At 42.1% G+C, this 24881-nt stretch overlaps 4 protein-coding genes across 6 annotated transcripts; 2 read left to right on the forward strand and 2 right to left on the reverse strand.

The window, feature by feature from the left end:
- Nucleotides 1–218: 218 nt before the first annotated feature.
- On the reverse strand, nt 219–3179 carry vtnb (vitronectin b). 2 transcript variants are annotated; one of them, XM_028421737.1, is made up of 8 exons: nt 2991–3179; nt 2246–2362; nt 1916–2149; nt 1566–1705; nt 1300–1456; nt 1044–1202; nt 632–958; nt 219–536 (listed from the first exon to the last, which is right to left on the reverse strand). In XM_028421737.1, exons 1-8 carry the CDS (start codon nt 3055–3057, stop codon nt 397–399), a joined length of 1341 nt encoding a protein of 446 aa, XP_028277538.1. In that variant the 5' UTR covers nt 3058–3179; the 3' UTR covers nt 219–396. The 2 variants fall into 2 exon arrangements, with proteins under 2 accessions (XP_028277538.1, XP_028277539.1); XM_028421738.1 differs by having other exon boundaries at nt 2242–2362; nt 2991–3147.
- Nucleotides 3180–5388: 2209 nt separating this feature from the next.
- On the forward strand, nt 5389–10550 carry slc13a2 (solute carrier family 13 member 2). The gene is made up of 12 exons (XM_028421218.1): nt 5389–5647; nt 6208–6336; nt 6432–6568; nt 6699–6937; nt 7012–7183; nt 7267–7389; nt 7471–7680; nt 7777–7877; nt 7961–8076; nt 8162–8323; nt 8407–8544; nt 9054–10550. The coding sequence occupies exons 1-12, from the start codon at nt 5549–5551 to the stop codon at nt 9177–9179; spliced, it is 1752 nt and encodes a 583-aa protein (XP_028277019.1). The 5' UTR covers nt 5389–5548; the 3' UTR covers nt 9180–10550.
- A 31-nt stretch (nt 10551–10581) lies between these two features.
- unc119a2 (unc-119 lipid binding chaperone a2) lies at nt 10582–20150 on the reverse strand. 2 transcript variants are annotated; one of them, XR_003671713.1, is made up of 6 exons: nt 19550–20150; nt 13054–13167; nt 12859–12958; nt 12594–12766; nt 11024–12166; nt 10582–10914 (listed from the first exon to the last, which is right to left on the reverse strand). XR_003671713.1 is itself a non-coding variant. In XM_028421205.1 (5 exons), the coding sequence occupies exons 1-5, from the start codon at nt 19809–19811 to the stop codon at nt 12054–12056; spliced, it is 762 nt and encodes a 253-aa protein (XP_028277006.1). In that variant the 5' UTR covers nt 19812–20150; the 3' UTR covers nt 10582–12053. The 2 variants fall into 2 exon arrangements, 1 of the variants encoding a protein (XP_028277006.1); XM_028421205.1 differs by having other exon boundaries at nt 10582–12166.
- Nucleotides 20151–23791: 3641 nt separating this feature from the next.
- Nucleotides 23792–24805, forward strand: cryba1b (crystallin, beta A1b). The gene is made up of 5 exons (XM_028421613.1): nt 23792–23830; nt 23927–24045; nt 24177–24318; nt 24410–24552; nt 24658–24805. The coding sequence occupies exons 1-5, from the start codon at nt 23792–23794 to the stop codon at nt 24803–24805; spliced, it is 591 nt and encodes a 196-aa protein (XP_028277414.1).
- Nucleotides 24806–24881: the final 76 nt, after the last annotated feature.

Genomic DNA, 24881 nt, shown 5'->3' on the forward strand with positions numbered 1-24881 from the left:
CATTCTAAAGATAAATACGGTATATTGACCACCAGAGGGCAGTGTGTGCATGTGCAGGTGCATTTAAAGTTAAGGTTAAGCTTAGTGGAAATGTACCTATAACACTTGATGCATTGGTCATTTAAAGGATTTCATCCACCCACAAGACTGTTGATAAAATGACATACTGATAACATTATCAACACTAACAGGAATGGAATAATAAAGCGCTCACAAAGTGGAACTTTTAAAGTTTATTAAATCAGGTATATTTTCAGCACTCAGAGACATTGCAGAAATATTTATCATGAACTAAATGATTAAACGACAGAAATATCAGGTACTATTATTGTTAATCTCACGTAGTCACAAACATGCATTTAAACCACAGTGGATTCCTCTACATCATCAGCTGGCCTATCTTTTCTTCTCTGCCCTTGATGCATCAGGTGCCTCTTCACGCTTACAGCCCAGCCAGTATTTTGCAATGGATCGGGGGTAAGGAGGGGTGACAGCATCCACTTGTTTGGTCTGCAGACCCACTCTGTAGTACTTATCTGCCATTAAAAACAGAAAATAAGCATTGTCAAGGAGGAAATGTAAACATGATCTTTTTGATGATATGTAAAAATGGTTCCATATGTGTTTATACCTCTCTTGAAAAAATATACATTTTGAACTGGGGTGCTTTTGTCATCCTGTGTGGTGCTGTCTTCAAAAATATTGCTGTAGTCACCAAAGTCAAACCAATCATCATACGACCACAAATCATCAAGCACAAAACGGCTGTGCCTTCCTCGCTGGTGGCGCCTCCTGCTGGGCCTCCTCCTCCGGCTGCTGCGCCTCCTCACTGGTGGAGGAGAAGGTGGCGTGGGCTTGGAACTGAGGTGAACTCGTCCCACCATGGCAGCATCCACCGGGGGCCGGATGCCGTGCCAGTCCCTGCTGATGAAGCGGGGACCCGTGTTGTCACTGCTCACTGCACAAGAAGAAGGAACAACAATAAATGTAGACAGGGAAAAATAAGAGATTCACCTAGATACAAACAAACAGCCGAGCTTTACCTGAGCCTCCAAAGAGTTCTGTGAAGAGGTCCTCCCATGTCTGATCGCAGAAAAGGTCTGTGTACTGTGTAAATAGCACCGACTTGGAGGACCTGGTCATGTGGACACATTCCTCATGGGACGGCTGGTGCTTGAACTCATACTGATAATACTTGTCCCCTGAAGAGAGCAACAAATCACAGTTTCAGGGCCACTGCATGAATCCCACTCCACACATTTAAAGCAATTATAGACACTAGAAATGTCCCTGATGTACCTTTGAAAAAGTAGGCTTTCTCTTTGCCTTGGTAGCTTGGTGCTGGTACAGCAAACGCAGCATCAACGTCATCTGGGATGCCATCAAAGCCGATTGAAATTTCTCGTGGATAGTCCTCATCCAAGACGTCCCCTTCGAACCTCCAGTACCTGTTCCCCTGAGTGTAAAATGTAAAGCGAGGGTTAATAAAACTGCTGTGTGTTGCAGAGGTTTACACACTGAATTAAAGACTTGGATGTGTTTTTAGAAGTTTGCTTCACTTTTACCTTAAAGATGTAGGATTTTCCCTGACAGTTGATACGTGTGAATGCAGCACTGATGGGCCCAGGCATTCCCCACACATCCTCAATGAGCTTGGGGTAACCAGGAAGCACAGATTTGTCATCCAACTCAAAGAAATATTTACCTTGGAGAAGGAATGGCAGAACATGACATAAGAGCTCTGTTTAAGCAGAATAATTCACAAAGTGGATGTTTTTTTTGTTTACGCCCTCAAACGCTGCTACTTGAAGTTCTTTGTATAGTCGTAAGGGGATTTAACCCCTTTAAAGAATTATTGATTCATTCTGGATCTGTGGACCAACACCTGACAAAGGCACAAATCCACTTTTCCCACCTCTAAATGCATAGATCGAGCTGTTCTTCAGCTGCAGGAAGGCATCAAAAGCTCGGCCACTGCACGGCGCTGCATCTGCTTCTACAGTCGGTGTGGGCTCATGTGTGGTACCGGGTAAAGGAGGGACAGGAATGGTTGGTGCAACTGTTAAACTGTTCAAACTTGCTGCAACAGTTGCAGTGACCTCGGTCGTTGCTGCTTCCTCTGGCTCCTCAAAGGTGTCACCTCGAGCGACTGAGGGCAGAACACGGGCAGAGTTTAGTGTCATAATGAGGCATCAGTTGAATTTAAAGATCCAAAAAAACTTAAGTCACTGTTACACATACTGACTTTTTTTGGGGCAGGTGGTGTAGAAGTCTCCACAACAGCTTCCATAATAAACACACATGGAGTCACACTGACACTTCATCTGCGGGTCGAAGGAGCCACAGCGACCCACACAGGACTCTGTGTGCATCAAAGACAGGCACATATACAGTGTCAAATCCTCCCATACAAGTTCAAGTGCTACATTTATATATGCATAAGCATATTTATGATGCAAAAAACTACAAAAATATAAGTATAAAAATAATATATATATATGTATCAAACAGATGCTGCAGAAAGAAGCATTTTAATAAATTTTTTGCTACTGTGCTGGTTTTTCAGTCTCCAGTGGATCACAAAATCCGGCTATATATATGAACCTGTTTGAATTTGAAAAGCTTAGTACTGATTCACAATAACAAGGTATTTTATGCATAACACTAGGCCCAGTTTAATACAACACAATATACAATATATTTATACAACAATACTACAATATATTTATATATATTAGGGGGTCCTTGCTCTATCTCTCTATCAGTTTGAGAGTCCCTGGCCTGGACCCCTGCCTTAAAATATTAAATTTGACCTCCTCAGGATTTAATCAATCACAATATTTACATAAATCATTGTAGATGACTTAAATATAACCCAAGCCAGGATAGCTAATTAAATCTCTGTGTTTAATCACATTTCTGTTCATAAGAACACAAATAAGTAGTCCAAAATAATGTCTCTGTCCTTGTATCGCTCTGTGATATCATACCTTCTGCAGCAAAAGTGGCATCCAGCAGGAGGACGAGGCCCAGCAGGACCTCCACCACCGGCTTCATGTCGACAAATATCCCACTAAAACCTTTTAAAATCTTATTCAGTCACAGCTTGTTCCCACCATTGAATGTTGAGTGCTCCACTTTGGGGTGCAGCACTGTGTGCAGATGATCAATAGATTTTTTTTTAGGAGCCGCTGACCTCACCCTGAGGCATCCTCTCCTCTGATTGGTCAAAACTCAGCAGTGATAATCATTAAACTGATGATCTCTTGCCCCGTCTGTCCCAGAAACATCATCCTGGGACAACACAAACACACAGTCCATTTATGGTAGAGGACGGTTTTTAACATTCATAGTTGGATGTCTATTTAACTCAATGCAGAAAATGGTTGAAATTATATAGTGTTAACTTGTTAGGCAGATTTGGATTTGTAACTTCTGTCCAGGCATGTTGGAAAGTGAGGACCAGGCATCAGTGCTCAAACACTGTGTAACCAGGGCAGCCTTTTCCCCCTATTGATCTCTGGTGTAAATAAACAACCCTAAAACAAACATGGTGGCATTCTTCCTCATTTAGCCCTGATAACTCCTTATATATATATATATTAGCAGAGATGATGTGAGCAAAATGTAGAAGATGGTTTAAAATATTTGTAATTTTTTTTTGGATTATGACAAACGTTTCTGAATGACCATGAAGAGATGCAGACATGTTTAAATGACGTCAGTTCTTCCTTATTGCTCCCACTTCCAGGCATCTGCTAAACATTGTTAGTTGTTTTTTTGATTGACTCTAATTGTTGCAGTTAGATTGAGCTGGATGTTGGGAATCACACATCAGATTTATAAATCTGTACATATCTATTGTGAAGTGCAGCTGAGGACACTGGGGCCAGCGGACTTTGGCTGTCTGCAGCTTTTATCAGTCAGTAAAAAGTCAGATTGCTGTAAGATCGGTGTTAGCTATCAATTACAATTTTTTCGGGATGGCAATGGGAAGTGAGATTTTATCACAACATACAACATACTTTTATTCTTCAATCTTATTGTTCTAATTACAGTAAGACAGTATCAATGTATCAAAGTGTAGTTAAATGTTTTTATTGTTTTTTTTAATTGTTTTATTGTGTTCAGAGACTGGTTAAGCACATTATTGTTGGATGTTGCTTCATGGCTTTTTCTCCATTTTGGAGACTTACATGTAATCTAAAGGCGACTTTAAGAAGGCTCGTTAAGATAAATGAGCGTTTTACATCTTTCTTTCTCTCAAAAAGATCAAAAAGGTAAAATGTCTAAATATAAGTAAATATAAGGTGTTTTACTAGCATCTGGTCATTAAACAAGTCAGCTGTCTTACCAGCAATGAAAAGGAAGCGAGCGTTTAGAGCACACTGATCCCCAAACCTTTGAGCTTTTCAGTGTAACACATGAGTCATAAAATCTGCAGCTAAGACTTATTGTTCTTATTAAATGTGAACCAATTTTGCTTCCTTCTAAAATGATGACGCATCCCTGAACTGTCCCACAGGTCAATGTAAGATGGAAAAATATCAAGTGTGTCATAGGTTAGTGTTTATAAGTTTATAACTTCATCTATCTGAGAGATGAAGTAAAGGAATAAGTTATTATAACATATACAGACCCATCCTGAAGCCTTATTCCATTTTCTTTAAGTTCAGGTTTCAGGATATATCAGATCTCAACAGTTTAATGACAAACTTTCAATGAAAAATATTTCTAAAAGAAAGATAGTGTAAATTTAAATTTTAATTAGATTTTAAAAAAAAAATTCTGAAATAAGCTTGCTTTTGCCCATGAATACTGTGTAAAAGTTAGCTTTCCTACTAAAAAATTGTACAGAATAAAAATATAAATACTAAGTTCGTTAGCAAACATGACAGACTGTAGGCCTATAGCAATGATTTCACATAAAATTACATTTTTCTAGTTTAGACAGTAAATATGACTGTGTTAAACGTCAAACGTTGTGCACACAAAACAACTCAGCAACACCTGTTAAATATATTTTAATGAGCAGATGTTTTCATCTGAGGAATGTTTTCGTGGTATCCTTTGGACATCGTGGACACATTATCTGATAACTGAATAAATTGAAAATCAGTTTTTATAGACCTTACATTGCTGATCATACATACTGGTGCATGAACAGCTAATGACCTTTGGTAAAACCCTGACGGAGCTGTCTATTGTTTCCCTGGGTCCCTCCCCCTCTCTGTGACTTTACTGCTGCTCTTCTCTCTTTCCCAATACCTTCATCTGCCTCTCTGACAAGAATTATGGTCTCTTTTGTTGCCGAGTTAATGTTTGATATGCTACCAGAGATATAAACTGTGAATCACAGTCATTTTAGTCTCTTTACCTTTAGTGACTCTTTGTGGAGCACTTCTCCTGCTGTCAGCTCACCTGTTGTTGTTTTTTTTGTTTCACCTGCCTTCTCCTCACTCTTGGACTGTTTGTGTTTGTCTTGAGAAGCTTCCTGTCTACATTGTCCTGTCCTCATTGTTTGGTAGTTTTTTCTTCAGAAGTCATCATGTCTTGGTTCAGCTGGTTGTGGCATCACAGAAACTTCTTGATCATTGTGTTGACTCCAATCGTATTCCTACCTCTTCCTCTTGCTGTTCCTTCATCGGTGAGTCTGTGTGTGTTCAACAGATTAAAACTGGTTTCAGATTGCACCAGATTATGTAAAAACAAATATTCCTCTTGAAGATAACTTTGAATGCAGACTGTTTAGTTATCTGCCAGCTTGTCTTCATGTTGGTGAAATGAAAACTTTGCATGTTTGATATCTTTTCATTGCCAGAACTTGTGTGTTAAATCAATGTTAACATCCAGAAGAAAACAACATTCAGTTGTCAACTAGGTTAGCTTTCGTGAGACTCTGGCTTTTTACACATTTTAATGCTAAGCCTCACTGTGCACTCACTGTGACTCTCTGTGGAAAGTTTTGTGTCGGGCAGTCTCTTTGACTTTTACTGAGCACTAATAAAAAGTTATCTTGGCAGGAAAATAACAAACTGTTTTGTGATCAAGGGTTGCTGCTATCTGCATCTGTAAAGTCTTACTGCCTTTTAAAGCGAGAGGCGGGAGATAAGACAAAGGACATGAAAAAATGATGTGTGCTTTACTGAGTCTCTTTGCTTCTGTGCATCTGTGTTCAAATTAAATGCGCGTGATTGTATTTTACAGGAGGCGAGATGCGGTTATGCCATCATCCTCATGGCTCTGTACTGGTGCACAGAGTGCATGCCTCTGGCTGTGACCGCCCTGCTGCCAGTCGTCCTCTTCCCAATGATGGGCATCATGAAGGCTGGAGATGTGAGAGGATAGACCCTATTGTGTTACATATGCACAAAATGAGAAAAAGACAGTAGAATAGTACAATTCTGATCCCTCTGTTTGGTCTGTTTCAGGTCAGTATCGAGTACCTAAAAGACTCCAACATGCTGTTCATTGGCGGCCTCTTGGTGGCCATTGCTGTGGAGCACTGGAATCTCCACAAACGCATCGCCCTCCGAGTTCTGCTGCTGGTCGGGGTTCGTCCCTCCTTGTAAGACCAACCTCATGATGCAGCTCACCTGTGTTCATCTGCCATAGTTTTTATAATGCAACCAAAAATCAAAACAAAGAAAGATGAATAAAAAAGCAGGCTTAACATCACCTTCACTTTCCTCATGCAGGTTGATGATGGGTTTCATGGCCGTGTCGTCCTTCCTCTCCATGTGGATCAGCAACACAGCCACCACAGCCATGATGCTGCCCATCGCCCACGCCGTGCTCCAGCAGCTGAAAGACACCGAGCTCCGGGCAGAAGAACGAGATTTCCAGGCTGCAGCCCAGGACAACCACGCGTTTGAGCTGGAAACTAAACAAATAAAGCAGGAAATCACAGACAATAAAAAGCCACCACAGGAGGACTGTAAGTCAAACAAATGTCTGCACATGGATTTCTGGAAAGTATCCTCTTCAGTAAATGTACTTGTTGTATTGTAGATGTGGCAGACTGGAACCCTCAGCAGGAGGCCAAGAGACGAGAGCTGGAGGCAAAGTACGACCTCTTGACCAAAGGCATGAGTCTGAGTGTGTGCTACTCTGCCAGCATCGGAGGCACGGCCACACTCACCGGCACGACCCCTAACCTCATCCTCAAGGGTCAAATTGACAAGTGAGGCATTGATAAGTGTTGACAGATCAAATGTTAGACCAGGTCCTGCTTGTGCCCCTCCTCTTATTTTTCTTTCTCTGAAGGCTCTTCCCTGAGAACGGTGATGTCATCAACTTCGCCAGCTGGTTCGGCTTTGCTTTCCCCAACATGGTGCTCATGCTGATCTTCTCCTGGCTCTGGCTTCAGTTCATGTTCCTGGGCTTCAAGTGAGAAACTTCTTCTTCTTCTTCTCTTCTCTCTCAATATGTCTTCTCCCTGCATCATCTTTTCTCTGCTTCCCTCCTCAGCTTTAAGAAGACATTTGGCTGTGGTGGCAAAAGTGACAGAGACAGGGAGGCGTATGCCGTGATGAGGGAGGAGTACAGGAAACTGGGGAACATGAAGTTTGCTGAGGTGGCGGTGCTTGTGATCTTCGTCGTGCTTGTGATCATGTGGTTCACCAGGGAGCCGGGCTTCATTGACGGCTGGGCAACACTGCTGTTCAATAAGGAGCAGGCGTGAGTCTCATGTTGTCTCATTCCAGATGTTTGGTATGACTCTGTTTGTACCGTTTGTGAGCTGAAAACTGTGTCATGTCATCTCATGTCTCTCAGGTTTGTATCGGATGGAACTGTTGCCATCTTAATGTCAATGTTGTTCTTCGTCATCCCCTCACAGCTGCCTGGGGGGGGCGGCTACGGCTATGACAGCGAAGGTGATCTGATGTTCCTGTAAATTATGATTGAGCTGCACACTGCTCTTTAAAACTCACGCTCAGGCTTCATCTGGGTCTCACAGGTAAACTGGTGAGGTCTCCCCCAACCCTGCTGAACTGGCAGGTGGTCCACGAGAAGATGCCCTGGAACATCATCCTCCTACTGGGAGGAGGCTTCGCTCTGGCTGCAGGCAGTGAGGTAATCATTCAGCAACTCCATGTTTTCTTCTTTTTAGGATTTCAAGACTTTTTGATTTTTTTTCTGATTATTTGTATGTTTACAGGTCTCAGGTCTGTCTGAGTGGTTGGGACAAAGTTTAACACCGCTGCAGAAAATCCCCCCCTTTGCCATCTCGCTGATTCTCTGCCTGCTTATTGCAACATTCACCGAGTGCTCCAGCAACACAGCCACCACCACCCTGTTCCTGCCCATTCTGGCCTCAATGGTAGGCGGAACTCAGAGCTGTTTGCATGCACTCACATCCTCTGTTTGCATCTTTCTGAGTGTTTCTTTATGTTTTTTTTAAAGGCCATTGCTATTAGAATACACCCACTGTACGTGATGCTGCCATGCACCATCGCTGCCTCTCTGGCCTTCATGCTGCCCGTCGCCACACCACCCAACGCCATCGCCTTCTCTTTCGGAAACCTCAAAGTCATTGACATGGTGAGATTCATGTACATTACATCTTATTAGCACTGGAAACATGAAAATGTACAGAGAATGAGGAAAGCTGGGTGTCCCAAGTGGGACGGGTGCAGAGGAAGGAGGCAGGTCAGGTCAAAGAAAGCAACTTTATACAACGGCATGATTGTGATGGAAGCAGCTATCTGTTGACGAGCTGGATGATGAACAGCTGACAGTCTGTACTCCTGCAATCAAGCAGAGAGAAAGAGACACACACACACACACGCACACTGCCAAAGAGACTGATGGTGTGGCACAGCTCTGTTTTAATTATAAGTGAATCCACATCAGTCAGGAGTCAGAGAGATAGACTAAAACATTTAAAATCCTTTGTGGATTTCCAGGTCGTATATTAGAGGACTTCACCATGACCTAGGCCAATTTAAACAGATGTGGGACACTTGATTGAACGTAATTTAATTGATTCTAGTTATGAACAACTGTTTTGCTGTACACTGATTGGAATGTGTGTGTGTGTTTTTCTTCAGGTGAGAGCTGGTTTCATACTGAACATCATTGGAATCCTCACCATTAATTTGGGCATCAACACCTGGGGATATGTCATGTTTGACATGGGGACCTTCCCTGCGTGGACCAACACAACCAAACCCTGAACTGGTTTTACAGCATCAGGATTCTGATGTTGCAAGGAAAGAAAACCTCATTGCAGTTTTTTCAAACCAGTATGAAAAGCTCTGAAAAAACATAGAAATGTAAATGTGAAATAACCAAAAAAAGAAGACATTAAAAAGGTAAGTTTTGATTCTAAACTAATTTACATTAGTATAAAAGCTTGATAAATGTTTTAAAAAGCTGTGAGGATTTATATCTCTGAGGACAGCTCTCAGACTGTTAGCTGTTATTAAACAGACTCAGTAGTTCCTTATGTCATTCCCATGATGGAACAAAGCAGAAAAAACATGAGGTCATTTCCTTGTACGCGTTGTCCCAGAATGTGTCGACAACATATCAATTGGTTTATCATTGACAGACGATGTTAGGTGTTAATTTTTATTTTTTTAAGTGATTTTTCTGAGTTTACAGACAAATTGTAAATGAAAATGAATGTAAACTAATTGTATCAGTTAATTTAACTTATTATATGGTCCTTTTTTGGACTATTTTGGTATTTGTGTTTTTTATCTGCCTTTTGTTTGACACTTTGTATTTCTTATCTTGTAAGTTTGAAACTTTAAACTAAAAAGCAGATTTTCTAAAATCCTATATTGAATTTTTTTTTATTTTTGAGTAAAGATGAATTCTGTATTACTATTATTATTGTAAATATTCCGCTCAGCATAAAGACTGGAAACAGGTGGCATCTCCAAAGCTCACTGATTACCATGTTGCATATTGTTCATTTGCTCTGTGCAAAAAACAAAATGGGATTTATTATGAACCAGACTATGCTAGGCTGTTTGCAGTCAATCCATATGATTTTGTAGCCACATGCTGTGCTAATAGCTAATTATCCATTTCACTGCTATTGGCAATCTTCTTGCACTTTCATGTCTTACAGTACATGCATGATTACGGAAGCGTTAGATCATTTACACATTGAGCGGCAGCGATGGCTGCTGTTTCCCAGTTTCAAGTCTTTATGCAAAGCTAAGCTAAGTGTCACCCGGTGTTATCAATCAGCATAAAGCATAATAAGCAAAATCTTTTCCTTTAACTGAGTCATGCTGGTCAAACATGGGACACAGAGATATGCTTTTAAAGTAAGCGGACCTACAATAGGTGTCATTAATAGTGTACAGTGAGTACAGATGAAAACGTTGGTTGAGAGATAACTGTGAGATAATAGGCTGCCAACTGAATGTGAGAGCAGAGGAGGTCAGTTTTTATTGTGTTTATCACAGGTGAATGTAATAAACTGAGAACAGAGGAGACAGAATGGCTCCACAGTGCCCCCCCCCCCCCCCACATTAAATGTAATGTATGAGCCATTTGTGAAAATAAAGCATCAACTTATAAACAACAAAGACGACTCCTGAGGTGATATTTCAAAAAATGTACCATAAATCTTAATTTATTTCACTTTTGTTCAGTCACACCAACATGTTCAGTTTTCAGAAACTTTTCACAAATAGTCACAATCAGTCATATATAAATCTGTTCTACATGTCTCTGTTACAATTTGTTGACAAAAAATTGGTTCAGTTTTATTTCTGATTTGAGTCCAATCCGAGTCCCGGCTCGTCTATTTCAACGCTTTGCAACAATGACAAAACAGATTTAAATGACAAGGGAACCGAACAAACAATCATTCAAGTAATGTCCGTCCAACTAGATGCTCCATGGAGCAATTTATTCTTGTTGTTGTTGACAAAGTCCAGTGATTTGGACCTGAGTGTGTTGCTCCGCTGTTGTTTGGTTGTGTCAGGATGTAGTTTAGAGGCATCCCGACACAACCAAACAACAGCAGAGCAACACATTCAGGTCCAAATCACTGGACTGTGTCAACAACATCAAGAATGAGAAGACATGGACACAAACAAAACATAGATTTAAGGGTGATTTCTTCTTCTACATTCCCTGACTTATTCCCTTTTCTTCTCTTATGAAGATTTAACAACAAACTTTAACGTTAACACACACTCTGTGCAGCTTCACAAAGTTTAACACAGCTTCTTTATCTCTGGAATGAAGCAGTACTTGCACAAAGTACATCTGTGGTTTTATATCAGGTCACCTTTACAAGTTTCCTCATCGTTGGCTCTGTAAAGATGTTGTGCTTTGAGCAAATGCAATAAACACATACGCCCTTCAGGTTAATACACGTCACGTGACTCCAGAAATAAAAAAAAAAGAAAAAGGAACAAAAAGCATAAAGAAGGATGTGAGTCTGATCGATTCAAAGTACCTACAGTACTGTGTAGAAAATCTGCTAACAGGTTTTTGGAAATCTATTTGACCTTTTCAAATCACATTATTGACATTTAAATTATTTTTTTTTATCAGACCAGTATGCATGCTTCACACCGACACACGCACACACAGTCATACAAAAGACAACAAACCCCCACACACAAACAGAAGAGCAACACACACTGAATCTGAGCAATCATTTTACCCAAAACTGTTACTTAAGTCCTAAAACACACATTTTAAGATGCCAGGTTTCTTCCTAAACTCTAACATGTAAATGAAAAAAAACATTTGAAGATTCAGAGTTTTTTTTTCTTCACTTCATGACGTGGTTGGAGAGAGAAAAAAAAAACATCTGACATTTCTAAAAAGTTTCAACCTGCTGGTTAATCATGTTTACACCTCGCCACAGCGATGCTGACTGTAACTGACACGTCTGTGTGGGCGTTTTCTGGACATTATTCTCTCAACAGGAGAACAATAACAAGAAAAAGGAAAAGAAAGGGAGAAAGAGGGAGACTGCTGGATTGACAGGATGTTAACCCCTTCCAGTGTGCTCTGATCGTCCCTCAGGTCAGTCCGTAAATCCACCTGTCTCTCATGCCAGCGTGTCGCCTCTACGTCCCGCCGTTGTACGAGTAGTCTGCCTTGTTGTGCATCACCAGCTTATTGTCCACAAAGTAGAAGCTGTCGGACTGCGTCTCGTATGGGTGAAGGACCATCTCTCTGACTGTGAGTGGACACACAACATCACTGCTTAGAGACTGCTTTACATAGTTAATGTCAGCTGGATGGCTGTAGCTCACAGATAGATAATCTCATTCCCTGCGGCCACAGTTGTACAGTGTTAACTTACTATCATGCTAACATGCAATGAAAACAACGGATGTGAGCATATTAGCATACTGATGATAGGCTCAAAGCACTACTGTGTCTGTCTATATGTGTTTAAAATCTTTGTCTGAGATGCAAAGGGTTGCAGACCAACAGAGGCAACATAAGCCTGATTGTGTTATTGTGCACTTAGAGAGGGGTACAGAAAAACCCTACTGTTCCACCTCTGTACCTTTCACATTGAATGACAAGCTGCACTAAGGCTGCTGATTGAACTGCAGGCTCTCCTCACTGTTTTCTATTGTGTGTGTGTTTAGACTTACTGACGTCCTCAGACAGAGGTGGGAACTCGTAGATGTGTTCACAGGTGTTCTTGCTGCTGGGCATGCAGAAGCCAAACTCAAAGTCGAAACTTTTGAGCAACTTATCCCTGAAATAATGTCTCTCGATCATCCTGAAGTTTTCTATGGGCATATCTCCGACCGTGAACTCAACACTGAAGGACATACAGACACAAAGAGAGAGCAAGAGGAAGGTGAGTGAGACATCAAACCAAAGCATTCTCTAAATACAGAGTCATAAACTTACGTGGCTCCAACTTGTCGGAGTCGCAGAAAAGCAGGGGTGAACTGATAACGCACAAACCGGCCAGCATTTGGGTCGATGTCCTTCTTCTCCCCTGCTTTATCTGAAGAGAGGACAGAATTCTTTTAGACGGGGACATCGCAGCCATGTGTGCCAACAGGCAGGGTTTAGAAGTCATTGCGTCATTGAGTGACTCGCCTGTGGACGGAGGTTTGGTGATTTCAAACAACACTGTGGCGGTCTCCATGTCTCTAATCTTGAATCTAGTGAAGTCGATGTTGAAAATATTTTCATCTGGGCTGCACAGATAATCTGAAGGGGGGAGAGAGAGACAGAGAGGATGGAGTGTTACAGATTACACACAACCTATCTGAACAAATTGCTTGTATGAAAATGTCTTCAGTCCTCCCTATGGATGAACTGAAAGCAGTAAGAGTGTTTAAACTAAACTACAGCACCAATGTCCTGTTTAATTCAAAGAATTTTCAACTTTTCACAAGCAGATTAATGAAGTAAAAAATCTTCCTTTGTGCATATTTAATGTTAATCTTTATGAAAAACTGTCTTATAGAAGCGCTTTCCTCAGAAATACAACACAAACACATGCAGTGGCAGCTTCCAGCAGGAAAGAGGAGTTATTTTTACACCCCTAATCCTTCCTGCCCTTACCAGGCAGTGTCAGTGCTTATTAGAGTTCCCCAGCAGAGCAGACACTTCCTGCTTCCTGCCTGATCCAATAGCACTGGTAACATCTCTCCATCGTCTCCACAGAGAAGTGAGACCATGGATAGATGCCGCCGCTGCTCTTTTGCGTTAAGAATGGATCACTGCAGGTCAGAGAGTCAAACTGTGAACTTATAAAAACAGTAAAGGTGTGTTCAGTGTCTCCATGTCATTCCTGTCTGCCTGTTTATCTGAAGTCAGCCACATCTGTAAGTCGGTGAGACACATTTGTCTCAGGAATGGTTCAGTCTGTAGTGATGGTCGCTCTGACGGTCCATTCAGCCCACAAGCTGTTACTTATAGAGACTTATAGGTACCAGAAGGAGGCTAGGGAATTAAAGAGATTGTGAAGACAATCAGGATGTTACCGAGCTGGACTCTGATTTTTTCTATGCTCATAACCCCTTGGAGGATTATCCCCCAAAACTCCTTGTGTTTTTTTTTTTATGTTTAAAGTCTCCCTGAAGAAGAAACATACCCCCGAGTATCAGCATGTTGTCAACTCCATTTACTGCAGGAGGTGAGTGTCCCTGACAGCTGATCTGATTCGCTGTGGCACTGTGATGCCTTTGCTCCTCTGTCAGTCTGAGTGCTGAGGTCGGCTCTTCTGAACACATCAGATCCATTTAATGCCACACAACACCTGAAGATTCAAACAGCCTCTGCTCAAACAAAACAGACCAACAACCAACCACAGCAGAGGCAGCCATGTCATTTTAATTAATAACATTACAATATCTGTGCCTGGAAGGAGTGGGATCTGCTTTATTATGTGTGTGAGCGCTGCACGTGTAAATTACAGACTATTGTACCACAGCTGTTGTTGTCTCCACCCTTTTGCTAACCTAGTGCTAATAGTTACCTCTGAGCCTCTTAATTAAGTCCCACGAGGACAATTAGGCTCAATAACAGACAAAGGATTTGTCACGTGTGTGTGTGTCTGTGTCTATTTTGTGGGTGTGCTCTCACTTTGCCTTATAAAATTTGAGGTGTCTGTAGTACATTACATGCAGTCTGCTATCTCGGGTCACACACACACACAGACACACAGACAGCCATCTGAGGATAAGTTACTGCTAGAAACCACTAAGGCTGACAGCAGTGTCCAGTTCATCACTGTCAGCTCTCCTTCTGGGCTGTGATAGTAAACACCTCCAGACAGAACATGTCCTCTGCGCTCAGTGTGTGCATGATCACATTTATGTGAATTCAAAGCGAAGTGTCTGGTCACTGCGGTCCGAGCGGAATTATGCAACAGGCTGAGATGACTATTAGCAGTCAAAGCTGAGTGCTCACTCTACTGCTGGAAACAGGAAGTTGGTTCGCAAACCACTTCTTCAAACTGCACAGTCAGCACGTTTGAGCAGTGCAGTGACCTCAGACTAAGGGTGCAGTTTGGTCCTAGTTTGGTCCAGACTGATGAAGAACTGATGAAGTCCTGGCTCAATTTGAATTAAGCAGAAAGATACAAAACATAATCACGACTTGATGTCAGAAAATAGGTCTATATTCAAAGCATCTGGGGTTACAGCACATAACCAACATTAGTAAACAAATCATAATACAACAGATAATAAAGTAAATACACATGACTACTGCAGAAACCTTTGATGCAACTACAAATAAAAGGAGGGATTTTAAAAGAATCCGATAAAGCAGGCAGATTTCTGCTGTTTTGTGGAAAGCTACTTTTGCTGCAGAGGCACGGAGCTGGCATGATGCAAACAGCCAATTATTTGAACCGATTTCTTCATGAAGCTGCGCCACCATTATAGTCAATCCTGTAACCACAGGTGTCACCAAATGAACCAGGACTGACATCTTATTCATGAACACAAACCCATTCATGCTGTGACTGCTTGGAACCATTTAAAGGGCTGATTAATTATTCATTTAAAGAGTGAAACAAGAAAAGTCTTATAGTTTGTGCTTTGACTCATCATCCTTCCTGTCAATTCAGGCAAACCCCTATTTCAGAGTCAGACTGGGTCAGGTCCACAGTTCCACATATTCTGCAACATATGACCCAGATTCAGCCAAAATACTCAGATCTGAGCTTGTTTTAGCATTTCACCCAGTTAACACTGGGACAGGACGGAACTGAAACTTCTAGTATCAGGGTTTATGATCACTACCACATATTGAAGCTTCACAAACACACCGCACAGGCTGGCAAAAATAAAACAGCTGACACTGATAACAGGATCTAGTTCAATGTGTCCCACTTGAGCTGCAGGTTGGAGGGTCCATACTCGGTGGAAGTTTTTAGTTTTAATTTCCCCCTGAAGTGGGAAACAACATAAAAAAGTCTCTCATGGTATAACAATATAGACAAGCTCTTTGTTTTCATGTTGTAGTGAAGATCCACTGGTCAGGTGGGAGAAGGAAGGCCCAACACAGCTCACATGGACTAATCCGGTTTAGATTCTCATATGAAGGCAAATCCAACTAATCACTGGAGAGGGGGCAGGGGTAACGCACTGAAAGAGATGCAGGTGTGTGCAATGACGATGAAGAAAGGAGACTAGATTTTTCTGGTAAAACTGCAAAAAATTACGGAATGACGGAAAATGCTCCAAAAGCCGTGTCATCATTAGTCTGCAGCTTTATAATTACTTAGAATTGTGAAAGGGGAAGTAGGATGGACACAGTTTCCTGCACTCAGACTTCAGTCAGTCATTGTATCCTTACTATGATCCTCTCTTAAATGTAAGTTGAGTTTATGTAGAATGTAAGAGCACTGCGACAGCAGCAAGGTGTCCAAACTGGGTTTAAAATGAGGGGCAGGATGAAAAGACAACATCGAGAGTCTGAGCTTTGGTTTGAGGGAGGCTCATGGGACTTCACACATGGATGCATCAGTTAACAGAATGTCTGAAGACACAAAGAAGCATCTGAAAGTCAGAGAATGGTGATATCTGTATCAGGACTTCCCTAATTATATGCCCCATCTTTGCTGTGTTATAATGATCTTGACAAGCAAATAAAGTTGGCCTGGTTTCATCACCTGCTACCCCATTTAACTTCACAGTACAGAGCATTTAACTGCATCAGATCTGCACCAGCACGCCGATAAAGTAGCACAGGCCGGCAGGACTGCAGGGCCTATGTGGGTTATTTGAGCTCAGGATGCTTAACAGACCTTGTGGGTTTTCACACAGAGTTTATTCTAAGAGATCATCACTTGGTTATTCTACACTCATGCCTAAGATATCACAGGTCGCAGGCCAGACGTGTTTGTGTCTCACCACTGTGACTCCTATTAAAGACACTCAGGCAATGTCAAAGTAGTGTTCACGGTGTCACAACACACAGTGTCCAAACATTGTTTATAACATTTACAACAAAGTTTCTCTTTTTAAATTTATCTGTATTACTACAGTAACAAATCTCAAGCCTCCAAGCTGTATAATATTCAAATCTGTGTCTCGTTACAAACACTTAAAATGTGCATGTGGCACATTATGTATGTTATATAGGAGCTGAGAGAGCATTAACAAATGAACATCAGTTAAATCCACAGATATGTCCAGAAGGTGAGGAGATGAGGTCTGCTGTGTGCAGAGTGCAATGATTAGAGTACCAGTAGTAAGTGTCTGTGCTGTAAACCTGCCTGAATGATGAGATTGGAAGCAGCTGATGGCAATCAGCTAATAAAAGCTCAGCTCTACTAAGCTAATGCAGACATGCTGCTACTGGTAACAGTGAAAGTGAAAACTGCAGTCCAGACATGAAAGAGATCATTTACATTAGAGAATGCACCCAGCCAAAAGTAAAAAAACTGTTCTGACAACTTATCAGACACAAAGTGAAGTTACTTTTTGATGCTGTGAAACATCTCAGCTCCATAACTGTTCTGAGTGTATCCGTGCATCATGCCACTTTAAGAGGGAATTTCAGCCACTAGAGGGAAAAAAACAGACACAGACAACACAAGAGCTTCAGCGTCTTCTCAGGAGACGGCTCAGGTTGTTTCCTGCTTTGTTTGTACACCAATAACTGTGTGTGTGTGTGTTTGTGTGTGTCAGATTCTGTCTATGTACTCAAACATGTGACACAACACCTACACTGTCAAACAGCGGAGGAGAGGAAAGAAAAGAAGGAAGTATGTGGGAGATGCACGCTCCGCTGGCTGTAACCATGGGGAGATGCTTCATGTTGCCGTAGTGATTCAAGCATGTATCCACGTTGCTGTGGTGATTCACACATGCCTCCTCTTGCCTCCAGCGATGACGCTTCAAGATGGCAAAGTGAGAGTTTCCAAGACCATAACAGGTAATGGTGTAGGAGACAGATTTATTACTATATTCATGTCCCCCTGTGGATGTTCCATCCCACACCGACTGGCTCCTTGGGACACTCAGTTAAAGCTCTAATAATGGACTGGGTAAAGAAAGTGCCAGACTTTTTGGGTGGCTGTGAAAGCCAAAGGATGTTCCAGAAGCTCAGTAAGCCGTGCTTATGTTGGAGACAAATAAGGACTCATCATAACTTTATCTTCCTGTATCATCTTAGATAGAGGAAAGAGAAATTGGATTATCAGATGTCAACAGGATGTAGTTTAGACGGAGTAGAAACAATTCTTTGTTTGCTGACATTTAATAATAGGCAAAGTGTATAAATATGCTCCATTTAAACACTTTTTAAATAAAACAAAAAGTAACCATGAGAAATTCCTCCAGCATGCCTGCATGTTATCTCCTTCAGTGTGTAATGTAACAGTGTTGTGTAAGTCAGGTATTACACTGGCCTTTAAATAGTCAGATGCCCTGTTGCCACCTGTTAGCTAACTGGGCTGGTGATAGATGTACTGAAGGTGTGTTCTTGTGCACATAAGAGCTTCCTGGAGATTTAGAGGTGTGACATAATTAAACAAAACTGCTGCATTAAGTAATGCACTATATGTAATTAGGAGATTTTTAATCGTGGTGCAGCCAGCAGTGTGGTGAAATTACTTAAATACTAAACTTATGTGCAATTAGTGCTCGTTTTGACATGTTGTTAGCTCTTTGTTGTTCAGCTGTGGTTTCATCCATGGCGGAGACTAATTATAAGCTAACAACGTGATGTTAAAAATACCTTTAACAACAGCGAAATGATATTTAAACATGAAAGCATCAAAAACAACAACGCAGTCATGCAACATATCACTATATGACGACAGAGTCAGTATGATTTATATTTCTCGGACTTTTAGCAGCTAATTTTAAAGCACTTTTCGACATACTGCACACAAAAAGGACAAACAAGTTAGGAAAACCTCTTCATCAATGTGACTGCTTTAAACAAAGTGAGGGACCTATAACTGGAAGATACTGATGACGAGAAATGAGGAATAATGCAACTGACTTACACAAAGCTCATTTCAAACACCACTCACTAACACACTCACTCTTCATCCAGGTCTGACACTTATTGGGGTCACCTTAGAAACAATTTCCATTAATAAGGATGTTTTTATAATGTGTGTTTTGTGCACTTTTTTGTACAAAAAGTATTTCCCTAAACTCAAGTATGTTGTATAAAGGAGTGTTTTTACATTGTAGTGTGCTGTGAACTGATAGAAACCAAGCAGGCTGCTCTGAATCATGACCATCTCTCCCAACCCAGCATCTCCTTCCTGCACCTTTCTACTCAAATGATCCTTTAGTGAAGACATGCTACAGGAGGTTTGGTGAAACTCCTTCCCTGCACTTGTTAAACATCCTCCACCTACTGTGTGTTAACCTCCACACAACAACTCCTCCACAGGTCAAAGTGCTACTGAGATGCCCCCAGAGAATGTCTGCACCAGTACACAGGTTGGCAGCATTCAGCTCCTTATGCATCCTCGTGTGTTTCACTGGGGGCCTGTATAGATTACATAAATCAGGGGACACGGTAATGACGTGATACATGACTCATGCAGGAGCTGTGATGTTTTCTGAAGCTTTAACCTTCTTTCTCACTCAACAAGCAGCGATCAACTTACTCTCTGTGATCTTCTGTAAACCCAGAACATCCTCCGGTGTGATCACCGTGCTGCCGAGCAGGTCCTCCTCCGTGGTCACCGGGACCCCCACCTCGGTCGAGTTGCATCCTTTCTTCACTTTCATCGCCGCCGTTTGCTTCGGGCTGCCGTTACCGGTGCTGTCTGTGCCGCTGTCGGTGTCTCTGCCTGGATTACTACCGGCAGGCTTCTTAGCGCTTGATGGGTCCTGGCTGTTGCCTCTGCTGGTACAAGAATAGCTCATTCTCCGCTCCTCCTCCTCCCCCTCTCCTAACCCTGGGCTTCCAAGATACAAAACAGTTGCCTCTCTCCCTCCCTCCCTCGCCGAAGGATGCAGAGTTGCTGTCTGTTATCCGGTGCTTAATTCAAATCCCCTCCGTCTTTATGATCCCACAGTCTGTCTCCGCAGCAGACGGGCTGCATGCAAACGACCCCTGCTCTCGTTGGTTGAGCGCAGTGTGCGAAGAGCGCGCTCTCCTCTGTTGCTTTCCTGCGCAGCTGCTGTTTGAGACGCGGTGTCGGTTGTGTCAAGTGAAGCTAGACATCTGTGGAAAATAATCTGGGGTTTGAAATTGAAAAAGAGGCGGCAGATGGCTGAGGCTGTCAATGAGGGAGGAGGAAGGGAGGGGGGGGGGCGTCTCATCAGCGCAGAGAGCGGCGAGTGCTTCTGCGCACAGTCTGCGCTACAAGGGACCAGAGCGCACCCCATCTGTAGGACCAGCAGCTGATTAACTTTACCATAACATTTAATCTTACAAATGATAAAAGGTTACACTACACAACAGCATTACCATCAATTATCTGTCAGTAGACTTTGAGCTTACAGAACACCCTGATGTCAGAGTGAAGTTGACCTTTGACCTTTTTGATTACCTGTTTCACTTCATTTACTACACAAAGAAGTCATGTGAAGCCATCCAGATTCACTACAAAGATGAAATATACCTCCCTATATCTCATTGCTTCATACATTCTGGCATTGTGTTTTACACCTTGTTAAGTGCTCTCATAAGTGCTTCTGTTACTTCTCGTCAGCTGCGCTCCTCCAAAGAATGTCATCCGACAATCTGGGGTAGTTTCAGTTTTAGTTCCCTGATGGTGGACCGGCCTACCGAGCATTATGGGGGCACCCCTCTGCATCTTTAGGATACCCCATCTCTCCCCTCAAAATGTGTGCCACTTCGAACAGGCGCGTAGTGTCACTTCTCCTCCTGCCACCCCCTCTGTATGGGTTCTTCTTTCTCCTGTTTCAATTGCACTTCAACTAGGATTTACCCTAATCATTTCAATCAACCTGAATCCACCGGTAGACTATTGTTCTTTTACTTGGGACTTCTCTATAATTGTCTCTTTGTAATTTTCCTTTGGACAAAAGTGCAAAATAAATAATAACAATTTCCTCTGTTTAAATGACCCTGTCTTGGGTCATTGTGTTGGAACGTGTGTCTTTGATTGATTTATTTAGTGCATCCAATGTGTTTTATTTTTATAAATCCACTCTACAACTACACAGTGTCCAAACCTGTCATCTTGAACTTTTAACTAGTATTAATATATATTGTCATTTTTACTTATTTTAACTTATTATCAGACATTTTAACATCATTTTAACCCAGCTGGAGACGTTAAGGAGGCCACAGCATGGAAACGCCTCTATAATCCTATTCCTCTCTGTCTATCTTTCACTCTCTACTGATGCATGTCAAGTCTCTGCATGACTCACTAGAGATCTCAGTCACACATGACTCTCCATCACACGCTCCGCAGTGTCGCTGTGTGTGATGATAACAGGGCCAAACCGACTGTAGCAGCAGCCGTGACCAAAAAAAAAGTGTCAGTTAAAAAATAGACATTAAGACTATTCAGAGATTTCAGGCCACTCTGTAAAGACTGTATCAGGGCACATGGCTTCTTGAGACTGCGAGGATTCTGGAAATGTGTGGCAGTAAAGGTCTGAGTGTACAGTATGTGGAACTGTTGCGCCCTAGAGGCAGACTGCATTTACAGCACAATAGGTTTGCAAATATAGACGGAAGGTTTTCCTGGAAGGTTTTTATCACTACACTGTTTTTTTTATGATGTCTGCCTCTGATACTATAAGTTTAAAATTGTATTCACTACATTCATAGAGTGATAAACAAAATCACACACAGAGTCCTTCCAGATTCAGGAAATAAAAGGATTTTCAAGATGGTCAAGACGTACCCAGCTGGTAAAATCTCAGAATAATAATTTGTGGGCCGTTTTTGTCCCCATCTTTGTGTGTGCTGCAGAGTATTTACCTGCAGCCGTCTATTAAAACTAGTACAGAAGAAGCCGAGGCTTTGTGTCATGGATGTGTGCGATGTCTGTACACTGAGAGCCGTGCGGCTATATGGTCACTGTGGCTCTTCACACCGGCCTGCTGAGCTTGCTCGTCCCTTTGTCATGTCTGAGCTGCTGCTGCTATCATCAGCAGAAACACGCACATACACATACACCCACACACACACAGGCAGATAGACATATACGCTGCACAATCAGCCATAAACATGTTCACTTTTATCAGGAATGTGCTCATAAAGACCACTTATTGTGGTGATATTTGTAATGAGTGTACAGTGGCTTGCTCTCTTGCTCTAATCAGGATGGACATGACACCTCCACACACACACACGTACACACACACACACACACACACACATACACACAGACAGAGAGTCTAGGCAATGTGCTGACCTCAGTAAGCCATTCCTAAATGTTTATTGTTCAGTGCAGCTAGAGTAGAGAGGAGGATGAACTCTCAGTTACGTACCTACCAGCTGCTCACTGTTTTCACTACATGTTGTTGAATAATTTGATGTTTAGAAAAAGTCACATAAATCGTAAAAAACAAATAAAAAATGCTATCAAAATCAAATCCTTAATAGCAACAATAACAGGCTCACACAGGTTACTCTATAAGGATACTCTAGTGCTCACTACAAAGTGAAGCTGCCAAATCCAGCTCACCAGTCGATGCCAAAGTGCTGCCAGACCTGCCAATGAGGCCTTTCAGTGTGGTGCCGCTGCCCCCTGCTAACCTTTATTGTTGATTGATTCAGTTGTACACATTTTCCAAAAATAGCAACAGGTACCTTCATTCACAATTTAAAACAGGGATATAGCATGATGGACTGCTGCCATTTTAAACATTTTTATATGATAAACAGGTTCCTCTGCAGGCACTGGACCTCTGGATTATTTGTGATTATTGAAAGAGGACGTTTAATAAAATCCTTTTGAAAGAAGACACTTTTCAACTAACAAATAACAAATGAGTAGTGTTGTTGTGTGTCTTTTTTTAAATATATATAACACAAAAACACAAATAATAAACATTAAAATAGCAGCTTATCTAAAAAATAAAAAATGATATGATTACGCCACATGTATTTAAGCATTGTGCTTCTTGGCCTTGCATGGCTTTTGAAAAACAAAAACAAAGTGTCACATTCTCACTCATGAATGCCAATGTTATGTAATGGCTGTAATTGATTACTAAAGTGGCCCTTTGATCCTCCTGTGTGAACTTTGAAATCATTTCTGCAGCTTATTTCAAAAGTGCATTTTCATGTATTTGATAATAGATCCACTAACGTGGTGCCGCCCTGTCTCTTTAGACATACTACAGAGGTAACGCAGTACAGCTGTGCACCCTCTTTGTGTTTGCATGAATTGCTGTGTGTTAGTGTGTTAACCCCTCTGTGGCCCACACAACAAAACAATGGCTACCCAAAGCAAAGTGCTGACATGAGTCCAGGCGAGCCTCTCCCCCGGCCCCTGATGCCCCGTGGGTGTATATATACCCCCGCACACGCTGCCTCTGCAGACTGTTCAGTGGAACCCCGCGACACATAGTTCACCAGTTTGGGTAGGTCAACATTAGGTAACAATACAGTGCAGCTTCACAAGTCTGTGGACACAATGCAGTGTGAGCCTTTCATGCAATATATCAATGAACAGCAGGGAATTCACTGGAGGGAAGCCAAAAGGATGTTAAAACTAATCAAGAAAAGGACAAACGAAGCTTGATGCTGGATGTTTATACTGAGGTTTCTCTTAAGAAACCTGGGAGTAGAATGCTAAAACCACCCTGAGGAGCAGACAGAATAATAAACAGGTGTGTTTTCAGCAACTTTTTTCCATCCCCATCCTGACCGCCTGTCTTTTCTCACCACAGGTACTACTGAAATACAGGACAACATGGCTCTGACAAACCCCATGCCCATGGGCCCTTGGAAGGTAAGAATAAGCATTACAGCAAGCAGCACAAAGACGCAACACTGCATCATTTTCATGCAAAAAGGTAATGGCTCTTCATTCTTTTGTGCTTTGCAGATCACTGTCTATGATCAGGAGTACTTCCAGGGCAGGCGTATGGAGTTCACCGCCTGCTGCCAGAACATCATGGAGTGTGGAATGGAGAACATTCGCTCCCTGAAGGTGGAGTGTGGAGCGTACGTATATACACAGCTTCTCCTCAAAAAGCTTTGGAAATGCTGTGGCTGTTTAAAAAAAAACAAAACAAAAAAAAACATTTATTTTGATATTCTGGAGCATCAAAAGGTGATTGTCTGTCTCCCTGCAGTTGGGTGGGTTATGAGCACTCCAGCTTCTGTGGCCAGCAGTTTGTCCTGGAGAAGGGAGACTACCCTCGTTTTGAGGCTTACAGCGGCAGCAACTCCTACCGCATTGAGAGGATGATCTCCTTCAGGCCCATCTGTTGTGCTGTAGGTTTAATATGAGACACTATACCAGCTCTCAATTAGCATTAGCTTCATCTGAAGTTGTGCTAAACCTCTTTTCTCTTCTTTTGCACAGAACCACAAGGAGTCCCGCATGACCATCTTCGAGATGGAGAACATGATGGGTCGTCATTTTGAGATGTGCGATGACTACCCCTCTCTGCAGGCCATGGGCTGGATGAACAACGAGGTTGGATCCATGCAGATTCAGTGTGGAGCGTAAGTTTGACCGAACAGCAGCATCACACACACAAACTGGGGAGAAATATCTGTGCATCCTTGATTATGTGAGTGTGTGTTAAATAGCTAGTTGTATTCTTGCAGCTTTGTGTGCTACCAGTACCCTGGTTACCGTGGACACCAGTACATCATGGAGTGTGACTGTCACGGAGGAGAGTACAAGTGTTACCGTGAGTTTGGCTCCCACGCCCAGACTCCCCAGATCCAGTCCATCAGGAGAATCCAGCACTGAGAGAGGGGATCCACCTTCACATCTTATCTCCTCCTCTCCCTCCTCCTGCACTTCCATCCCTCCTTCTCTTCCTCCT

This window comes from Parambassis ranga, chromosome 14, assembly GCF_900634625.1.
Source record: "Parambassis ranga chromosome 14, fParRan2.1, whole genome shotgun sequence".
In the NCBI taxonomy this organism is placed as follows: domain Eukaryota; kingdom Metazoa; phylum Chordata; class Actinopteri; family Ambassidae; genus Parambassis; species Parambassis ranga.

Bases quoted from the DNA above. Each gene is read 5' to 3' on its own strand.
- slc13a2 (XM_028421218.1), top strand. From the start codon at position 5,549: ATGTCTTGGTTCAGCTGGTTGTGGCATCACAGAAACTTCTTGATCATT. The intron at 6,938-7,011 runs GTAAGTCAAACA...GTTGTATTGTAG, and splicing joins AAAGCCACCACAGGAGGACT to ATGTGGCAGACTGGAACCCT. The intron at 8,324-8,406 runs GTAGGCGGAACT...TTTTTTTTAAAG, and splicing joins TGCCCATTCTGGCCTCAATG to GCCATTGCTATTAGAATACA.
- vtnb (XM_028421737.1), bottom strand. From the start codon at position 3,057: ATGAAGCCGGTGGTGGAGGTCCTGCTGGGCCTCGTCCTCCTGCTGGAT. The intron at 1,457-1,565 runs GTAAAAGTGAAG...TTTTACACTCAG, and splicing joins GAAAATCCTACATCTTTAAG to GGGAACAGGTACTGGAGGTT. The intron at 1,203-1,299 runs GTACATCAGGGA...TGCTCTCTTCAG, and splicing joins GAAAGCCTACTTTTTCAAAG to GGGACAAGTATTATCAGTAT.
- unc119a2 (XM_028421205.1), bottom strand. From the start codon at position 19,811: ATGAGCTATTCTTGTACCAGCAGAGGCAACAGCCAGGACCCATCAAGC. The intron at 12,959-13,053 runs GCGAGTCACTCA...TCCTCTCTTCAG, and splicing joins CACCAAACCTCCGTCCACAG to ATAAAGCAGGGGAGAAGAAG. The intron at 12,167-12,593 runs GTAAGTCTAAAC...GTCCACTCACAG, and splicing joins ACCTCTGTCTGAGGACGTCA to TCAGAGAGATGGTCCTTCAC.
- cryba1b (XM_028421613.1), top strand. From the start codon at position 23,792: ATGGCTCTGACAAACCCCATGCCCATGGGCCCTTGGAAG. The intron at 24,046-24,176 runs GTACGTATATAC...GTCTCCCTGCAG, and splicing joins CTGAAGGTGGAGTGTGGAGC to TTGGGTGGGTTATGAGCACT. The intron at 24,319-24,409 runs GTAGGTTTAATA...TCTTTTGCACAG, and splicing joins TCAGGCCCATCTGTTGTGCT to AACCACAAGGAGTCCCGCAT.